Raw genomic sequence first — 17,110 nt, 5'->3', positions numbered from 1 at the left:
GAAGAAAATAGCTTTGATACAGCAATCAGTTATTTGAGACATATGCTAAAATATCTGCATCCTGAAAATATACATCAAGCACCTATTCTGTTAGCTGCTAAGGAAATACAAAGACAGATGAAGAAGAAGCACTATCTTCAAGTAGAGTAGGTACCAATAGCATATTTGAGCAGCTTCCACATAATATTAAGTTGAAGTGGAAAATTTAAGTCACTGAGGCCATATTGCCTAGGTTCAGATCCTAGCACTGTCATTTATTAACTGTGTGACCTTGAGTAAGTTATTTAAGTTGTTTGACCTCTCTGTTCCTAGAATCTACAACATACATACATTGTTGTGAAAATTCAAATGGGTTAATATAAGTACAGCACTGATTAAAATTCAATACCTGCTATAGCAAGCACCTTGTAATACATACATTCCAATTTCTGAGAAAACAATATGTATTAGAGCCTAAGTCAATTCCTAACCCAGCTGTCATTTACTAACCTGGTTTACTGTCATTTACTTTGACCAATCATTGGGCCTTCTCTCATTTATAAAATCCTTCAATTGATATTGTGTTATGTGAAAGCACATCTGAAATACCAAAATTCCGTACAAGTCCAAGATATTTATTACTGTCATTATAATATGAAAATTAGCTTTACCTACATAGCAGAGTTTGTCTTTAATATAGGTTCTGTACAAATGAATCTGGTTTATGCATCAAGTTGTTCAGCTACTGCTCAGATTGTTTTTGTTTTTGAATATTTACTGGTTTTGCTTTTAATATGTAACCTGCTGTATGGTAGTCACTGAGGACACAAAAACGAACAATCAGAATGCCTGGAGCTCACTGTCTGGCTGGAAACATTCAAGTAAAGGATGTCTGTTTCCTAGAAAACAGAGAGCAGGGGCACTTGGTAGCCTCTCCAGAGGATAGGGACAGGAGTAGAGGGGCGGGGGAATACCATAAGAGGTATTAGTCACCTAATTGAATTTAAGTTCTCCAAGTAGACAAGGGTAGGAAGGCACCCCAGGTATTCAGGGAATTGCAGAAAGGAAGTTTCAGTGCAAGGTTCACCTACCACAAGGCAGAGACAGGAAGTGGTACAAGGGAGCCAGCTCACAAAAGGCCCCTCATATGCCATATTATGAAATTTGGACGTTGTCCAGTAGGTGACTAGAAGCCACTTAAGGACTTCAAATGCAGGAAAGTAAACATGTTTGTATTTTAAGAATATCCTTTGTGCAAGAATGAAGAAAGGCCAGCAAATCCATTTGGGAGGCAGTTGCAATGATCTGATGTCATCATGAAATGCTAAAAACCAATTAATAGTACATAATCCACAAACAAAACAAACTAAAACCTAAGTTAGCTACTTTGCTTTTCAGTGTCTATGGAAGCAAAAATAAACAACCTCAAAAATGTTGTTAAGAGTTAAAGAACATTAGTCACAACAGGAAGCAAGAAAAATGGTAGACAGGAGGGACAGGACAAATATTTTAAAGAAATTAAAGTTAAAACAGAAGACACTAATGTGAATCAGTTAAACTTGAGATCTCGGTTGTGGTCTTCAGTGAAATTGAGATGATATTTGCCCTTCCTCACATGATTTGCAGTGAGAGATAATGTATATGAAAGAATTTCAAATGACATGCTATGCAAATATAGACTGTTACAGATACTAAAAAAAGGAAATTCACAAAAGAAAAGACATTTCTACTAGAAGAGAATCTCCCTAAAGGCAGGCACTACATTTCCCTTGTTTGTTACTGGATCGAAGCTGTCTTCTACATAATAATATTACAGGCAGGTACAGTGTTAAGTACCCTATGTGTATTAACTCATTTGACTCTCATATACTCTTGTAATGGAGGTAGGATTATCATCTACATTTCGCAGACAGGGAAAATCAGACCCAGACAGATTAAAATGCTTTCCCTAGGTGGCCACACAGCTAATAAATTACGAGGCAAGGATGGATTCAAACCCAGGCAGTCTGTGTGTGGAGTCTGCTTTTAACCACCATGTGAGTACACCATAGGCGTTTGCTGATTTGGACAAGTAGTCAGAATTTCTGAAATTTTAAAATGATGGACTATTTTAAATGCAACTTTGCTAGTTTCAAGTGCCCTGTAAGTAACTAAAACATTCGACAAATTTTACCTATCATATTAACAAGAAAAAAAAAAACCTTTGTACATAAATGTGTGCTTCTAAAAAGCCAGGTTTTTTTCTCCGTGAAGCTAGACGAATAGCTATAAAGTTCATCTAGAAGAATAAACATGCAAGAAAATCTTGGAAACCACTAAAAATTAAAAAAAAAAGCAATGGACTGTAGAAAGTAGGCCATACTAGATATTAACATATCATAAAACATGAATAATTAAAATGATGTGGTATTAGTACTTGAATAGGCAGACTAATAGAACAAAAAAGAAACATAAAACAGACCTAAATGTATACGAAAATTTAGACTTTTAAAATAATGACCACACTAAAAAGTTATTAGACTACACAGCTTATGTAGTCTATCTTTCCTAAATCTAAAAACTTCTCACTATAGTCTTTCCTATAGAATTTATTTATGTGGATCGTCTTTATTCAGTAACAATTTAAAGATAAACTTTATCCCAGGTCATTTGTAAACAATTATGAATTCTATAAAAATCAGTTCCATGAATTATCTGCTCTAAGAAGAAAAGAGAATCGTTTGACTAAATAAATGGAGACAAACAAGTAACAAAAAGGCAAAAGAACCTATCAGGAAATGAAGACACTGGAAGACTACTTAGCAAACATGCATTGACCCCATGCAGAACAGCAGAAATGTTAATAGCTCTTAAGGGGTAAATAATGCCCCCTTTTTTCAGAGAACCTATCATTTATGTGAGAGCTGATGTTTAAACAAGATCCCATATGTAAGGAGTTGAAGGGCTATGCTAGAGGTATGTGAGTCAGAGGACACTCAGGAGGGAATAATTAGTTTTAATGGGCTAGGATCAAGGCATCAGGGAGGAACAGAGAAGGTTTCACAAAGGAGAGGACATCCAAGTCCACTGTAAAGAATGAACAGGGTTCACTTGGGAGGAAAAAAAAAGGTCCAGGAATTGGGGGTGGAAGGGCACTCCCATCATGGAAATAGAATGAGAATGGCCTAGCTATGTTTAGAGTTTACATAGCTTGCAGGAGAGTAACAGGATGGGAGGCAGACCGGTATGTTAGAGCCAGCTGTTGACTAGTCTGATATGCCAGGCCAAGAAATGTTAACTTGATCCCACAGGCACCAGGGAAATCACTGATTCTGTGATTTCTACATAGAAAGGATTATAATTGGTGTATGATAGGACAGTGGGGTGGGGATTGATTTAGGGAGATTGTTAGGAGGGTACTGCAGCAATCCCGATGACGGTGTTGGGAGCCTGAGCTATACAGCAAAGGAAGTGAGAATGGATAAGATGTCAAATTCTAGAGAAATTTTGTGGATAAAATCTATAAAATTGATTGAAAGGATGGAGTGAGAGTCAGAAGTGAGGAATAAAGTGTCCATCAGCTGATGAAACCTACGCCCTCCTCTCTGACTGATTTGTTAATGCCTGGGTACCCACAGCTGGTTTCCCTGCCTCTGCTCCATGCTGCAGACTTTGGACTTCCTCTGTGGTGTCTCTGATCTCGTTGGCTGCCTGTCACCATCATGAGAAGCCTGGTCTCCTCATGGAAGGTGCCTCATGTGGTCCCTGCTTTTCTCTCATACCTCACCAGCTGCTGCCCCTTCATCTGGCCTTGCACTGGCCCTTCACCAGCATGCAAAGGATTCCCAAACTCCCAAACAGAAGTCCCCTGCTCCTCCATTTCTCTCAGGTTCCGTGTGCTCTTGCCTCTGCCTACATACCTCTCTCTCACACCATTTTTTTTTTTCACACTTTTCAAAATATCTAGGACCACAAACCGTGGCAGCCTCAGTGAAGTAACTCAAATGAATGTTCATTATGAACGAGTACAACAAAAACGGATTTAAGGTTCATCTGAGTTTGTTTTGTTTTTGAGATAGAGTCTTGCTCTGTCACCCAGGCTGGAGTGCAGTTGCACCATCTTGGTTCACTGCAACCTCCACCTCCCAGATTCAAGCAGTTCTCTGCCTCAGCCTCCTGAGTAGCTGGGATTACAGGCACTTGGCACCACACCTGCTAATTTTTGTATTTTTAAAGAGATGGGGTTTCACCATCTTAGGCAGGCTGGTCTTGAACTCCTGATCTCATGATCCACCAGCCTCGGCCCCCCAAAGTGTTGGGATTACAGGCATGTGTCATCAGAGTTTTTATCTGCTCCTGAAATCCTTTCCTGACCCCATTCCTTGAGTTTGCCATATGCTGCCCTCTTTCTATCCTCTTACTTCTGTCTCTACCAGGTTTTCATACTGTTGTAGAGTTGACTCCCGTCTCCCATAGATTGTGAACATCTTAAGGGAAAGGATTATCTTTTATGTCTGCATCTCAAGTTCTAGCACAGTACCTAGTAAACGTTAGTCTCAATATTGGAGGGTGATCAGATGGGATGTGATGGAGGGGTTGGAGAATCAAAACAATAAGGGTTTACAGGGACATAATCAATAATGAACAGAACAGACTGATTCTCCTATTAGTGCTAAAGAATTTGGGTTCCCTAGGGCTAGAGGGAGAAGATAATCTCTAGAGTACTCACCATGGCAAAGGATAAAGTGACGTGGCTTCCCCCCGAATTACTCTGTCCCACCATTTATATGCCTCCTCATGGATGGTTTATCCTATGAGCATTGAGAGGCGAACACCCTCTCAGTCCCAGATGATGCAATGTGCCTCGGAAGTACCCAGCCATCCACCTGGGGCTTACCTTTTCCAGGCCTTCAGAGAAGAACCGTCCCTAGAACATCAGACCTCACCATTTACATCTGCAATCTTACATCTTGGTTTCTGTTATAGAATAAAGACCCCAAGATGGCTCGAGTTGCACTGGAATCTCTCTACAGATTACTTTGGGTTTACATGATTCGAATTAAATGTGAAAGCAACACAGCTACTCAGAGGTAAGGATTTGGCTTGTGTCAAAGGTAACCACATTACTCAGACACTACAGGGGGTATTTCTTTTATTACTGCCTATGCTAACTCAGGTAGAAGCTACTCAACACTGACTTAGATCTAAAAGATCTAAGTCCTGAGGAACATTTTCAGGCTTTCCATGGTCATTGGCGCAACACTCATTACAAAAAGCTCCAGCCTCTACCCTGATCAACAAGTTCCACTTTCAGAGTTGCATTTGCCACTTTAACAAAAAAAACCAGCCACAATTTCCAACCACTCTTAGTTTTCCAGAAAAACTTTTCATAGAGTAATTATGCTAATGGAAAAGGGTGAGGTGGTTTGTTTTCTTTTGCTCAATTCTCTCTGATACTTAGATAAGATGAAACATCTGCCATTTCCCCTTAAAGAACTGGAGCTCAGCCAATCTTGCTTGTTTTCTCTTCTCCTCCTTATCTTTCAGCCGACTTATAACCATCATCACAACACTTTTCCCCAAAGGGTCGCGCGGCGTGGTGCCAAGGGATATGCCTCTGAACATCTTTGTGAAGATCATCCAGTTCATTGCCCAGGTAATGGAGAAGACTCTGGTGGTGGGAATCTTCTAATGGGTTCTAAGCAACCAGCCTCCTTCTTAGGAAGGAGTAAAAGATGGAAAGTCTAAATTAATCACTTACGTGTTTAGACTTCTGTGAAAGGTTTAAAGTGTTTTCACACACAGCCTATGGCTTGCTTCAAAACAAGTTGTGAGTTGAGTACATCAAGGGTTCTCAGCATCTGATAAATGAAGAAACAGAGTTTAAGTGGCTCATCTGAGTCACAACGTGTGTGAAACAAGGTTGTCTTGACTCTTCACCTCTGTTTTTTTTTCCTGCTTCTCTGCTCTGGATTCTGCAAGTCAAGAGGAAGCAAAGGGTCTGATGTTCAGAGAAAACCAAAAGAAAACAATTTAGCAAAATTTGAGGAGTAAATAATAATGTTCTTTCAACCTATGAAAAAGAATTTGATAGGAATATTAGCATTTATCATGCACTCTTTTGCCAAGAAGTGTTCTAAGTGCTTTATGTATATTAATGACGTAAAAACGGGTCCAGTAATATTAAACATAGTTTTTAATATGTAATTTACTATTTAAACCCAAGAGTTGTACTTTTTAAAACACTTTGTGAGTAAATGAGTTTACTCCAACTTTGACCTTGTACAGAGGAGTAGAAAAAGATTATTATTCTAGTCCAGCCTCTGCCATGAGCCAGATCTATAACCTTAAACAAGTCAGAAAACATCTTTTTTCTGTTTCTTCAGCTGTAAAATGGGGATGAAAATGTTGTCTCAGAATATCGTGTGCTTAAAAGGAAATAATAGGCATGAAAGTACTGTTGAAGTACAATTGATATAAAGTATAAGGTTCAATAGCTACTTCACAGACGATTTGACAGTAATATCTTTCTTTGTGTTTGGTGCAATGAAATAGCTCTGTAATATTTGTACTTAGGAAAAGGACATTACTTGCTCTGCACATGAAAGAATTAATGTAATTTTTCTGTATGTAGTTATCATGTGGCCAAGAATGTGCTTTGTTTATTCTGGAATGTGTCATATAAAATGAACCTGTTTTATTTAGATATGTATAAATAAGTATGTGTGTATATAGATATATATACACACACGTATACACAGATATCTGATATATTTTTATATATATTAATTATATATACCTGATATATTATACCTGTTATACATATTCCTGATATTTTTGCATATATTAATTATATATATACATTATTATATATATACCTGATATGTTATTCCTGTTATACTATATATAGGTCTATACCCCTCATATATTAAGTAACCTTCATATATCTTATGTGTTGATTACATATCTCACTTGCAGAATTGTTGGTTATGAGCCAAAGGATTTTTAATGTTAGAGAATAGAAGAAAATGATCATCTTGCAGTGATCTCTTTAAAAATACATTTTAAAGAGTACAGTACAAATAGGAAGAGTTCACACTGTTAATAAGCTCAAATGTTTTGGTTATTTGATTTTGTAGGAGTCTTTCGTCATTAGTCATACTGTGCTTTAGGGGCCAATTACATATTTTCTATAATGAAGGCATCCTTGCACACCACACAAAACAGAAGCAGCCCTACCATTGGTTCAGATGGCCATTGTCTTCCTCAGGGTTCTCTGCAAGCCACAAAACTGAGCAGTGCCCCTCTTCTTTTAGCCACCACCTATTTGTTTGGTGCATATGATGAAAATAGCCATTTCATGTTGAGTTTTTATTTTAACACTTTGATTTTGTGTTCTCATTTTTACTATAGGAACGTTTAGATTTTGCGATGAAAGAAATCATTTTCGATTTTCTTTGTGTGGGAAAACCAGCAAAAGCATTCAGTCTCAATCCAGAGGTATGAATGATCCTTTTATGTACTTCCAACAGAGCATGTCTTCATGGAGCCATACCTTTGCTTTGTGGCTTTGGAGAGTGGGGCAAGGGATGTCTTCTCACAAAGTCTTCTATTTGTTTCTGTCCATATCCAAATTCAGATTTCAGAAGCAAAATTTTGGATGAATAGTCTCAGAATGAAATGATTAGGTGAAAGGTGGGTGTGCTACCATATTCTGTTCTTGTGTAACAGAATAATTCTTGCCCAGAAAGATAATTCACTAAAATTCAGATTGTTTTATTTTAGAAAAGTTAGTACTTTATTTATAACTGTTTAAAAAATTTAGCATCAGGAAGTCATGAAACAGAGAAGAACAAATACATGTAATAAAAATAATAAAACAGTGAAATTAAAAAAATAATGTACCACATCCGTTTCTGTGACAGCATCCCAACTCCAGGGCAGGCAGCTTGTGGAGATGCGTATACAGTGGGCATCATGCACAACGTGGAGCGGTGGGGGCGGTGCATATGAGCAGCACATGCAATTTTAAACTTTTAAAAACACTGACTGCCAGCAGAAGTAGACCTGACACGCTGCCTCTTTTTCTATGAGGTTGCAGAAAGAACACTGGGCAAGAAGTCAGCAGAGCTGAATTTGCCACTTGCCACAGGCCCTGCTGCTTTTCCTAGCTGTGTGACACTTACCTCTATGAACTCCAGCTTTTTCACCAGTAAAAAGGACAAAATGCTTTTCTACCTCAACTCGCAGAAGAATTGTGATATTAGGAAGAGTACATCAGAAACTCTTGAGAAAAAAAAAAAGAGAGAAGGAAGAAAGGGAGAGAGAGAGGGGATGCTACACACCATAAAAATCAAATACATAGAGTTTCTATCATGTCTGTATTATCATCTGGCTCCTTCATTCTCTCAGTGAGGAAAGGGGCCTGGAGGCTGGAGAGAGGCAGCTTGTTAGTAGCAGAGGGGACCCAGGTCCCTGTTAGTCCCATGCTCCTTCACACCACACCTTGTATTCTCTTCTTGATACTAAGGTTGCCACATACCTAGGAACAGCACAGGAAATCCAAAAATGGGAGTTTCTGTCTGGTGTCCAGTAACCTCACAGGCTTCTGGAATGTCTGCAGCCAGGGTCTCTGGGCCAGTGGGAGGGGGCAGGGCCAGTGCCAAACCAGAGCCTTTTGGCTGGAAGGAGGCCACTATACAGCTGGAAGAGCTGTACAGTGAAGAGTCTTCTCTTGCTGGGAAAGTTCTCAAGACATTACTCATTTCTCAGCAGTCATGGCTCTACTGTCTTCAGCAATCAATTCTCAGAATTACGGATTACTTATCTAAAAAAGACAGGTTAAAAGCCACTACCATCATTATCACTGTCTATAAAATGTATTCTTGGTTCTTTTCTCAAACTCCTCATTCAGTCAGTGCTTAATTAGTTAACCTCTCTGTGCAGAGCAGTTGGAACTGTGATTTAAAAAAAAAAAAAATCCCCATAGGAGTAAATATTTGAGTATCTTCTTCCATTTCTCATGATCTTGTAGGGTTGTGGAAGAATTCATTTATCAGTAGCTGGTAATAAGCCCAAAGGCATACCCATAACCCCACTCAAAAGCAGACAGGAGGATGGCACAGTCTGTGAAGCAGATGTCATAGACTTGCTGAAATATGCTGTAGGGCATTGTTTCTCAGGAAACAAGTTCAGATTGGGTCTTAGATAATATTTCGGAAGTATCTTATGGAACAAGGCCTGGAGATCTAAAGGATTATCTTACTGTAAAATTTATGCTGTACCACCACTCAACTCTTCAGTCATTTCCAGGCAATTATCTTGGTTTAGTGTGTACCTAAAGACCTTCTGTGTACATCCCCATCAATATGAGGACTTGCTGGTCTGTGAGAAGAGTTTCTTGGTCATCAATTTCTCTGATTTTCCTTGACCTAAAATAACATGAAGCCTGAGGTGCTAGCGGCAACAAGAAGAAATAAAAGTATATAGATTGGAAAGGAAGAAACAAAATTGTCTTTATTCACAGAGAACATGATTATTTATGTACAAAGGGCCTAAAGAAAACCTACTAGGACGAATAAATGATTTTAGGAAGTTTGTAGGATATAAGATAAACAAAACCAATATATTTCTATATCCTAGTGATGAGCATTTAGAAATTGAGCAATTTACAATAGCAATGAAAAACAAAATACTTAGCACTAAAGCTGACAAAATAGATGCAGTATTTTAATACTGAAAATTATAAATTACTGAGAGAAATCAAAGACCTGAATTGTGAAGAGAAATAACTGTTTGTAGATTGAACGACTCAGTGTCAACAACGAGAGGTCAGTGGTCCCCAAATTGATCTATATAGAATAAACTGTAATCTCAATAATAATAAACACAATTAAAATCTCTGTACCTTTTCTGAAGAAATCAAAGCATATCTCTTGGAGATACACCCAGCATTCCCCTCAACAGAATATAGTACATAAACATCTCAAACATGCCCCCCACATTCGGTGAAATCTCCCCGGTGGTTTTCTTATGATGCAGCAACAAAAACAGTGACAGAAACCGAATTTTACTTTCAGAAATTTGTCCTACACTCTTGTGTCTTTTAAATTATTTTCTCATACTAATATACATGCAAGTCGGTCTTAACGCTCTGATAGACTTATGGATGAATTCCACTACAATAATTGGGCCTTTCTTTTTGTCATGAAAATATTGTCTCTCACAGAGAATGAACATTGGTTTACGGGCATTCTTGGTCATAGCTGATAGCTTGCAGCAGAAAGACGGGGAACCTCCCATGCCGGTTACAGGAGCCGTTCTTCCTTCAGGAAACACATTGAGAGTAAAGAAAACATACTTGAGTAAAACGCTAACTGAAGAGGAAGCCAAAATGATAGGTGGGTGTCAGAAGTGCATTAGAACTAACTCTTTCTAAGCCCTTAAAATAACCAGTAGATACTTATCTTTAGTGAAATGCACTTTTTAAAAATCCTTATATAAGTAGATAAGACATTCCAACATTAATTGTTTTGATTGATTCATGCTGTGTTTTGTTTTACTGCTCTTTAAACTTTTTAGAACTTCCTGGTAAATATTTTGCCATTTAAATGTTAGACTTTTATCTATAGTCTTTTTAAGCCTCTAATAATGACGACTACATTTTACTGTACGTTTCCAAGACTTATCTGTGTGCTTGCTAGATAATCCTGTTTATCATTAATTCATTCATCTCCTTCTTTTTTTCTTTAAACTAGTTTAACATGTGTTTTAAACATGCCAAATCTCACAGCACACACCAGGTTACATTGTAGATTTAGACTCATGAGATGAATTTTTTTTTAATTTAACGATCTTATCCAAAGAGATAATTTTTTACATTTGTTTATTTCTTACCAAGTACCCAAATGTAGACACCTGCTATAAACTTTATTAAGATAGTTCTTGGATTCTACAAACCAGAGGGAAACACTTTTTGCTTTGAATTACTTCTCTTTAGTTATGTAATGTTTAAATGACTTTTAAAAGATGTAATGCATGAGAAATAATCATGCAAAATTATTTCATTAAGGCACAAATTTTAAATACAAAGCTTTTGACTTTTCATTTGTGTAATTCGTACGGACATTTGCCTTCCAGTGTGGGACATTGACACCGTAGTTAATGAGAACAGTAAAAATAATATAGCTAAAATATATTTTTCTTCATTTAAAAATTTATAATGTAAAGTTTTGTTTCTTTTACTAAAAAAATTCACATGTATATTACAGGGTCATATGGAGTTATTAAAGTCCTAACCCAAAATGAGAATTATTTTTTATTCACATAATCACTAATAATGGTGAATTTTTTAATGCTAACCAGAAACTTCAAACTTCAAATAGCTTTCATTTGAATTTTTTATTTTCTTATTTTAACTTTTCTGGAAACTACTTCCCATTGAGTATTAGAATTCCTGTGAATCAAATTTAAATGATTATCTGGTGAACACCTACTAAATACAAGGCACTATGCTAAGAGCTGTGCAGATGAGATTGAATCAGACAGCCCCTTTGCTCAAGGAAGTCATTGACACATAAGATCTTCAGTAAAAAATGTTATAGAGGATGAATAAATCAGGATATGCTTGAATAGATTCAGTTTAAGGTATAACTATAATGCATGTTTTCCAGGCATGTCCTTATATTACTCTCAAGTACGAAAAGCTGTAGACAACATTTTACGGCACCTTGATAAAGAAGTAGGAAGGTGTATGATGCTCACTAATGTCCAGATGTTAAACAAAGAACCGGAAGACATGATCACGTGAGTACAGTGAGGACTAAGTTATCAGTGAAAGATTAACCAGAAGACACAGGTAGAGAGTATTCTCATTTATTCTGTATTTTGTTTTCATTTTCTTAGAGTTCTAAAAAGTAGTAAAGATAGTTAAAAAAAAAAAAAACTTTCACACTATTTGATTAACTATAAAAATAAAATCATATCTGTGATTGATCTATTCTGGTTATATCTCAAGTATCACTAGGTCAGTAAGTTAGAAAATGGGGCCCATGACTCCTGGTTCATGTTTTTCAGAAATGACATTTTGTTCCCAAGCACCATCACAACTCGTGTGACATAGTGACATTCCAAATTTACAGACATTCCATCTTTATAAATCTCGTGACAGTTCCTACGTCATAGTTTTTGTGTGACTGTATCACAGACTGCATCACAGAAAGCATTTTAAGAAAACATTTGTAGCTCTGAATATAGAAAGCAAGTATTTTTAGCCAAAATCTAAAGATCTAGATTTACAATTAGAACTTGCATTTGCTGTTTTGTATTAACTATGGCAGGAACTAAGATTGGGTTATAATTCTATATTTTAAGAAAGTTTAGACTTTGTTGTTGGGCTGTGAATTAAATTACATTTGGTAACTGTGGCATAATTTCTAAAAACATAATCAGGCAAATTTCTTCTGTCATCCATCATATTCAACAACAAATACAGGAATTAATCTGAAGATTGTTACCTATATAGAAAAATTCATATTGTGGTATACATTTTTATTGCAATCATAACATGTGCTCATGATTAAAACAAAGGCAAAAATGCAGAATTATTTTAAATATGTATTTAGTAAATCTCCCATCCAAGTACTAACCAGGCCCGACCCTGCTTAGTTTCTGAGATCAGACGAGATCAGGCGCATTCAGGGTGGTATGGCCGTAGATGTATTTAGTAGAATCTAAAGTTAAAAGCCTCCTCAGATCCCCACGTGAAATCTATAGTCGTTTCTTGTCTCAATGTGATTCCTTCCAGACCTTTCCTTATGTCAATATAAAGATATGTGTATACATACCTCTTTTTTCCACAAAAGTGGGATTATATAATGCATATTATCCTGCAGATCACCAATTACTCGATTTAAATAGTGTGAAAGTGATGTTGCTTTAGACTTTGCAATCAAAATAATGGCGGAATTGATATTGACCAAGATTAATAACATTAAAAATACTATCTAAAGCTCTAGTTCGTACCTCACAAATTGCCAGACTATCAATAAACTTTCAACCTCATTTTTCCATACTTCTTATACATATTAAAGCCATTTTCAATATATAATGTAGAAGATATAAGAAATGCATTAGGCCAGGCACGGTGGCTCATGCCTGTAATCTCAGCACTTGGGGAGGCCAAAGCGGGTAGACCACTTGAGGTCAAGAGTTCAAGAACAGCCTGGCCAACATGGCAAAACCTCATCTTTACTATTAATACAAAAATTAGCTGGGCATGGTGGTGTACACCTTTAATTCCCGGCTACTCAAAAGGCTGAGGCAGGAGAATTGCTTGAACCCAGAAGGCAGAGATTGCATTGAGCTGAGATTATGCCACTGCACTCCAGCCTAGGCAACAGAGTGAAACTGTTTCTAAAAAAAAAAAAAAGAGAGAAAGAAAAGAAAAGAAAGAAATGTGAATAGTTATTTTCTAAAAAAAAATAAAGAGCTTTAAAGGAAACCATATTTGTAATCAATAGGCATCATAAGATAGGTTCAGGACAAAAACAATATATTCAAAATAATAAAAAGTTACATGTTCAAATGTAAACATCTTATGTATGTTTTAATCAATGTTTCAAACTTTTTCTAAGATTCTTCTTTCCTTTTTCCTATTCAAACATCTTATGTTTTAATCAATGTTTCAAAAGTTTTCTAAGATTCTTCTTTACTTTTTCCTATTCAAACATCTTAAGACCCCCCTCCCAGATAGGGCTGGAAATATTTTTCATGCTAGAATTTAAGGCAGATTCCTGAGTGGAAGATAACTCACTGCTTTATTTCTTAAAAATAAAAAAAAAAAAAGAAGAAGAAGAAGAAGAGAAATGTTAGGGAATCACATAAGCATTTAGGAGAAGAGGGCAGAGGCCCACGCAACACTAATGGAACAGTCACTGGAGTTGATATTTGAAGCTGGTCCACCACTTTCCCAGGCCCTATGTAGGGTAAGAACCTAAACATTGAGCATTGTGTGTTGCTCCGTCTTTATTCTTCATCCCTATTGTGGTTCACACTAGTGAGGAGAAAGGAAAAGAAAGAAAGGAAGGGAGACAGGGAGGGAAGGAGTAAAGAAATAATAAATAATAATTTTAACATCTGTTAATACATTTTGTTAATTATATTGTTTTGGGGATTCATATGCTTCCCATAAAAGCCCAGACAGCACAGACTGCAGTAGTAAGAGGAAATCATGCAGCAATTACTTTCTAATCTAGGCTTGTTTTATCATCTTGGAAGTCCGGCAGTGTTCGCCCTTAAACTTCAGGCCAGGCAAGGTCATCCATTTTCTGACAGATATAAAAATAATCCCAGCTGTTAAAGACATATGGTGAGCAAACTAGTAGAACTGTTTAAACTACTCACTGTGTTACAAATGAACAATTAGAAGAGATCTCTAGCTCTAACACTGTGTAGCTATTGAGGATATCATCTGAAAACATTTCTTTCCTTGGCTGATTGGGAAACCCTGTGCAACTGCTTCCTCTGCTCCAGAGTCTTCAACAGCTCATACAAAAGGTCTATGACAAAAGACACAAGATTATTGAGAAAATAACCTTATGACTTCCCACAAAGCAGATTATTTCAGAAGACAACATATATGTGTTTTATTTCTCACATGAACAATTTTGTATTCGTTCTTAACAAATTTGTAAAAGCACACTAAAAGGTAATATCACAGAACAAAATTGCTGTTTGATTATGATCTTTAGATTGCAGAGAGGATTGATTCTGCTTGTTGCATTTCTATTTTAACCACAGTTACTATTCCAAAAAGGAATTACTTTTATGCCTCTTTGCATTTTCATTATTGTGCTTGTGTCCTGCAATCACGTTAATTTGGTACTGATTCTGTATTTATGCTCAAAAGACTGAGTCATCAGACTTTAGATATGATGTTACATATTGTCACTTAGGTCATTTGAAAGATTTGGCGGGTAGTTTAAAATTATTCCATAAAGGTTATTGATAAAATAAGTGGTTAAGAATCAAACAGTTACCTGTTAAAACAACTGAAAATCGAAAGAACATAAAATATGTGTTTCTCCTTCACATTTTCCAACAGAATGCCGAAGATGTTAATTATCATTAAACATTCATATTCTCAAAAATTAATTAAAAATAGAGAAGGATATCTCCATAGAGGTCAGACCCATCAGTGTCATTTTGAAAGTTAGAAATGGGTGCACAACCATATTCATTTCAGGATTTTACTTATTATGAAAGATTTTTTTGGGAAGCATTTAATTTTTTAAAAACAGGACAAGGAGCTCTAGGGGAGAGACATAACTCATCAGGGAAGGAAGCTGCCAGATGTCACAATTACAAAAGCACCATTCCTTGTGTATATAAAAAGTCCATTTTTAAATGCTGGATGTAGGAATGAATGAAATACATTTCTTCATGCTGATGCACTTAGCCATTTCTGTGATTCTGGTATTTTAAATGCAGCTGGACTAGACCCAACTAAAGGGCAAACCCATGGTAAAATACTATTGATAGCAGCATTTTTCTTTTCAGATATATATGTCTGTCTTACATTTAAATCACTTAAAGTTTTATTAGAACTGGTCAAGCTACAAAGGGCATAAACGTTTAAGAATGTGAAGCCAACACCAGGCTGAGAATCAGAGAGCATGGATTCGAATCTTTGTTCACACACTTAATTCATTTTGTTTTTATTTTCACAGCTTTTTGTCCTATTTTTAAATTTTGTCTTCTAATTCTAGGGGTGAGAGAAAGCCAAAAATAGATCTTTTCAGGACCTGTGTTGCTGCTATTCCTCGACTGCTTCCTGATGGGATGTCAAAACTTGAACTTATTGACTTGCTGGCTAGGTAGGTGAGAACATCATTTGACAAAAATTAATTTCAATCCTTTGTCTTGACTCCTGAAAAAAAAATAGAATGGTAGTTTACAATGGACAAATATTTACCAAATGAGGTGCTATGATATGGGCAGGAAAAAACAAATTGGTAAGAATTATTTTCCCATGTTCAGGGGGTTAAAAATCCAACTTAGAAGCAAATACATAAGCACATAAGGTTGCTAACAACCCAAAGCCTGTGTTGTGCAAACTAATGGCACAAAAATGTATGATACATGATTCGTGGGTAAGAGTGAAATGTGGACTGGGGAAAGCAACAAATAACTTCTGAGAGAAGGTGGAACTTGAACTTCGCTCAAAGGGAAGGTAGAGTTCAGAAAGGTAAAGGCAGAGACGTGAGCAAAGGCACAGAGGTGGGACCAGGAAATGAGATGGGCCTGGCCAAAAAAGAGTTCATTCGGAACTGAGGTCCACAGACTCCCAGAGGACCAAGAATACAGATGTGGATGTTTCAGAAAGCTGCCCAAAATCATATTTATCACCCTCCCAATGCACAGTCCAACGAGAACCTAAAATTTATTTTCTTTGAGCAAAATTATCTTATTATACTTCAGTAAGCTTAGTTATCTCATGTTGATCTGACACTCTAGTTGACAGTTACGCATGTCTTTAATTTAAAAATCAAAGGTGACATACCCTAAGTGCAATTTGGAAAGCAAAATTATTAGACACATGGGATGCATGGAGTGAGGAAAAACAAAAGTCATCATTGGTTTGGGGGAAGAAAATAGTTTACAAACCAGATGATGAAAGGAGATTGAAATAAGATTGGAGAGGTAGATTTTCAGCTAATCTTAAGTACTTGCTGAGGCATTGGGACTGATGAAGTTTTAAGCTGGGAAATAAGATGATAAAAAAAATGTCAATTTAGGCTCTATAATCTGATTATGGTGGAATTTTTTTAAAAAGCCTTGAGAAGGATAACAAATAGTCATGCTGACTGAATGAAAGATGCATTCCACATAGCCTGGTTTACTCACATTCTCTCACCTTCTGAGAACACCTTTCTCATCAATATTCAAAAATTACCCAAGCTCTCACCCTACATGGCTGCACATAATCTGGTGGCCTCCTGAGGCTCTGAGCATCCCCATGGAGCCCCATGTCTCCTGGTTATTGTGGTCATGGTCTCTTTTTCATGGGCAGCCAGCTTGGGCTCCTCTGTTGATTACCTCTTGCTGTCTAGTAATAGCTTTTAGAGCCCACTGCCCTTTCCCATTCCTTTTT

The 17,110-nt window shown here is 36.8% G+C and overlaps 1 protein-coding gene across 9 annotated transcripts in view; it reads left to right on the top strand.

Annotated features, from left to right (window-relative positions):
- Positions 1-17,110, top strand: part of FRY (FRY microtubule binding protein) — a 450,912-nt gene that overhangs the window by 287,711 nt on the left and 146,091 nt on the right. For 8 of the 9 annotated variants that reach the window (XM_074387881.1, XM_074387877.1, XM_074387876.1 and 5 more), the window contains 6 exons: positions 4,945-5,048; positions 5,506-5,614; positions 7,372-7,458; positions 10,187-10,358; positions 11,631-11,763; positions 15,726-15,833. In XM_074387881.1, the coding sequence (XP_074243982.1) occupies positions 4,945-5,048; positions 5,506-5,614; positions 7,372-7,458; positions 10,187-10,358; positions 11,631-11,763; positions 15,726-15,833 (713 nt within the window). Of the gene's footprint in view, positions 1-4,944; positions 5,049-5,505; positions 5,615-7,371; positions 7,459-10,186; positions 10,359-11,630; positions 11,764-15,725; positions 15,834-17,110 lie in introns of those variants that run through there. The other variant, XM_074387883.1, reaches the window with a different exon arrangement.

Source organism: Saimiri boliviensis, chromosome 16, assembly GCF_048565385.1.
Source record: "Saimiri boliviensis isolate mSaiBol1 chromosome 16, mSaiBol1.pri, whole genome shotgun sequence".
NCBI lineage: Eukaryota > Metazoa > Chordata > Mammalia > Primates > Cebidae > Saimiri > Saimiri boliviensis.
The sequence above is the reverse complement of the archived record's forward strand: the minus strand, read 5'-3'. Positions and strand labels throughout refer to the sequence as shown.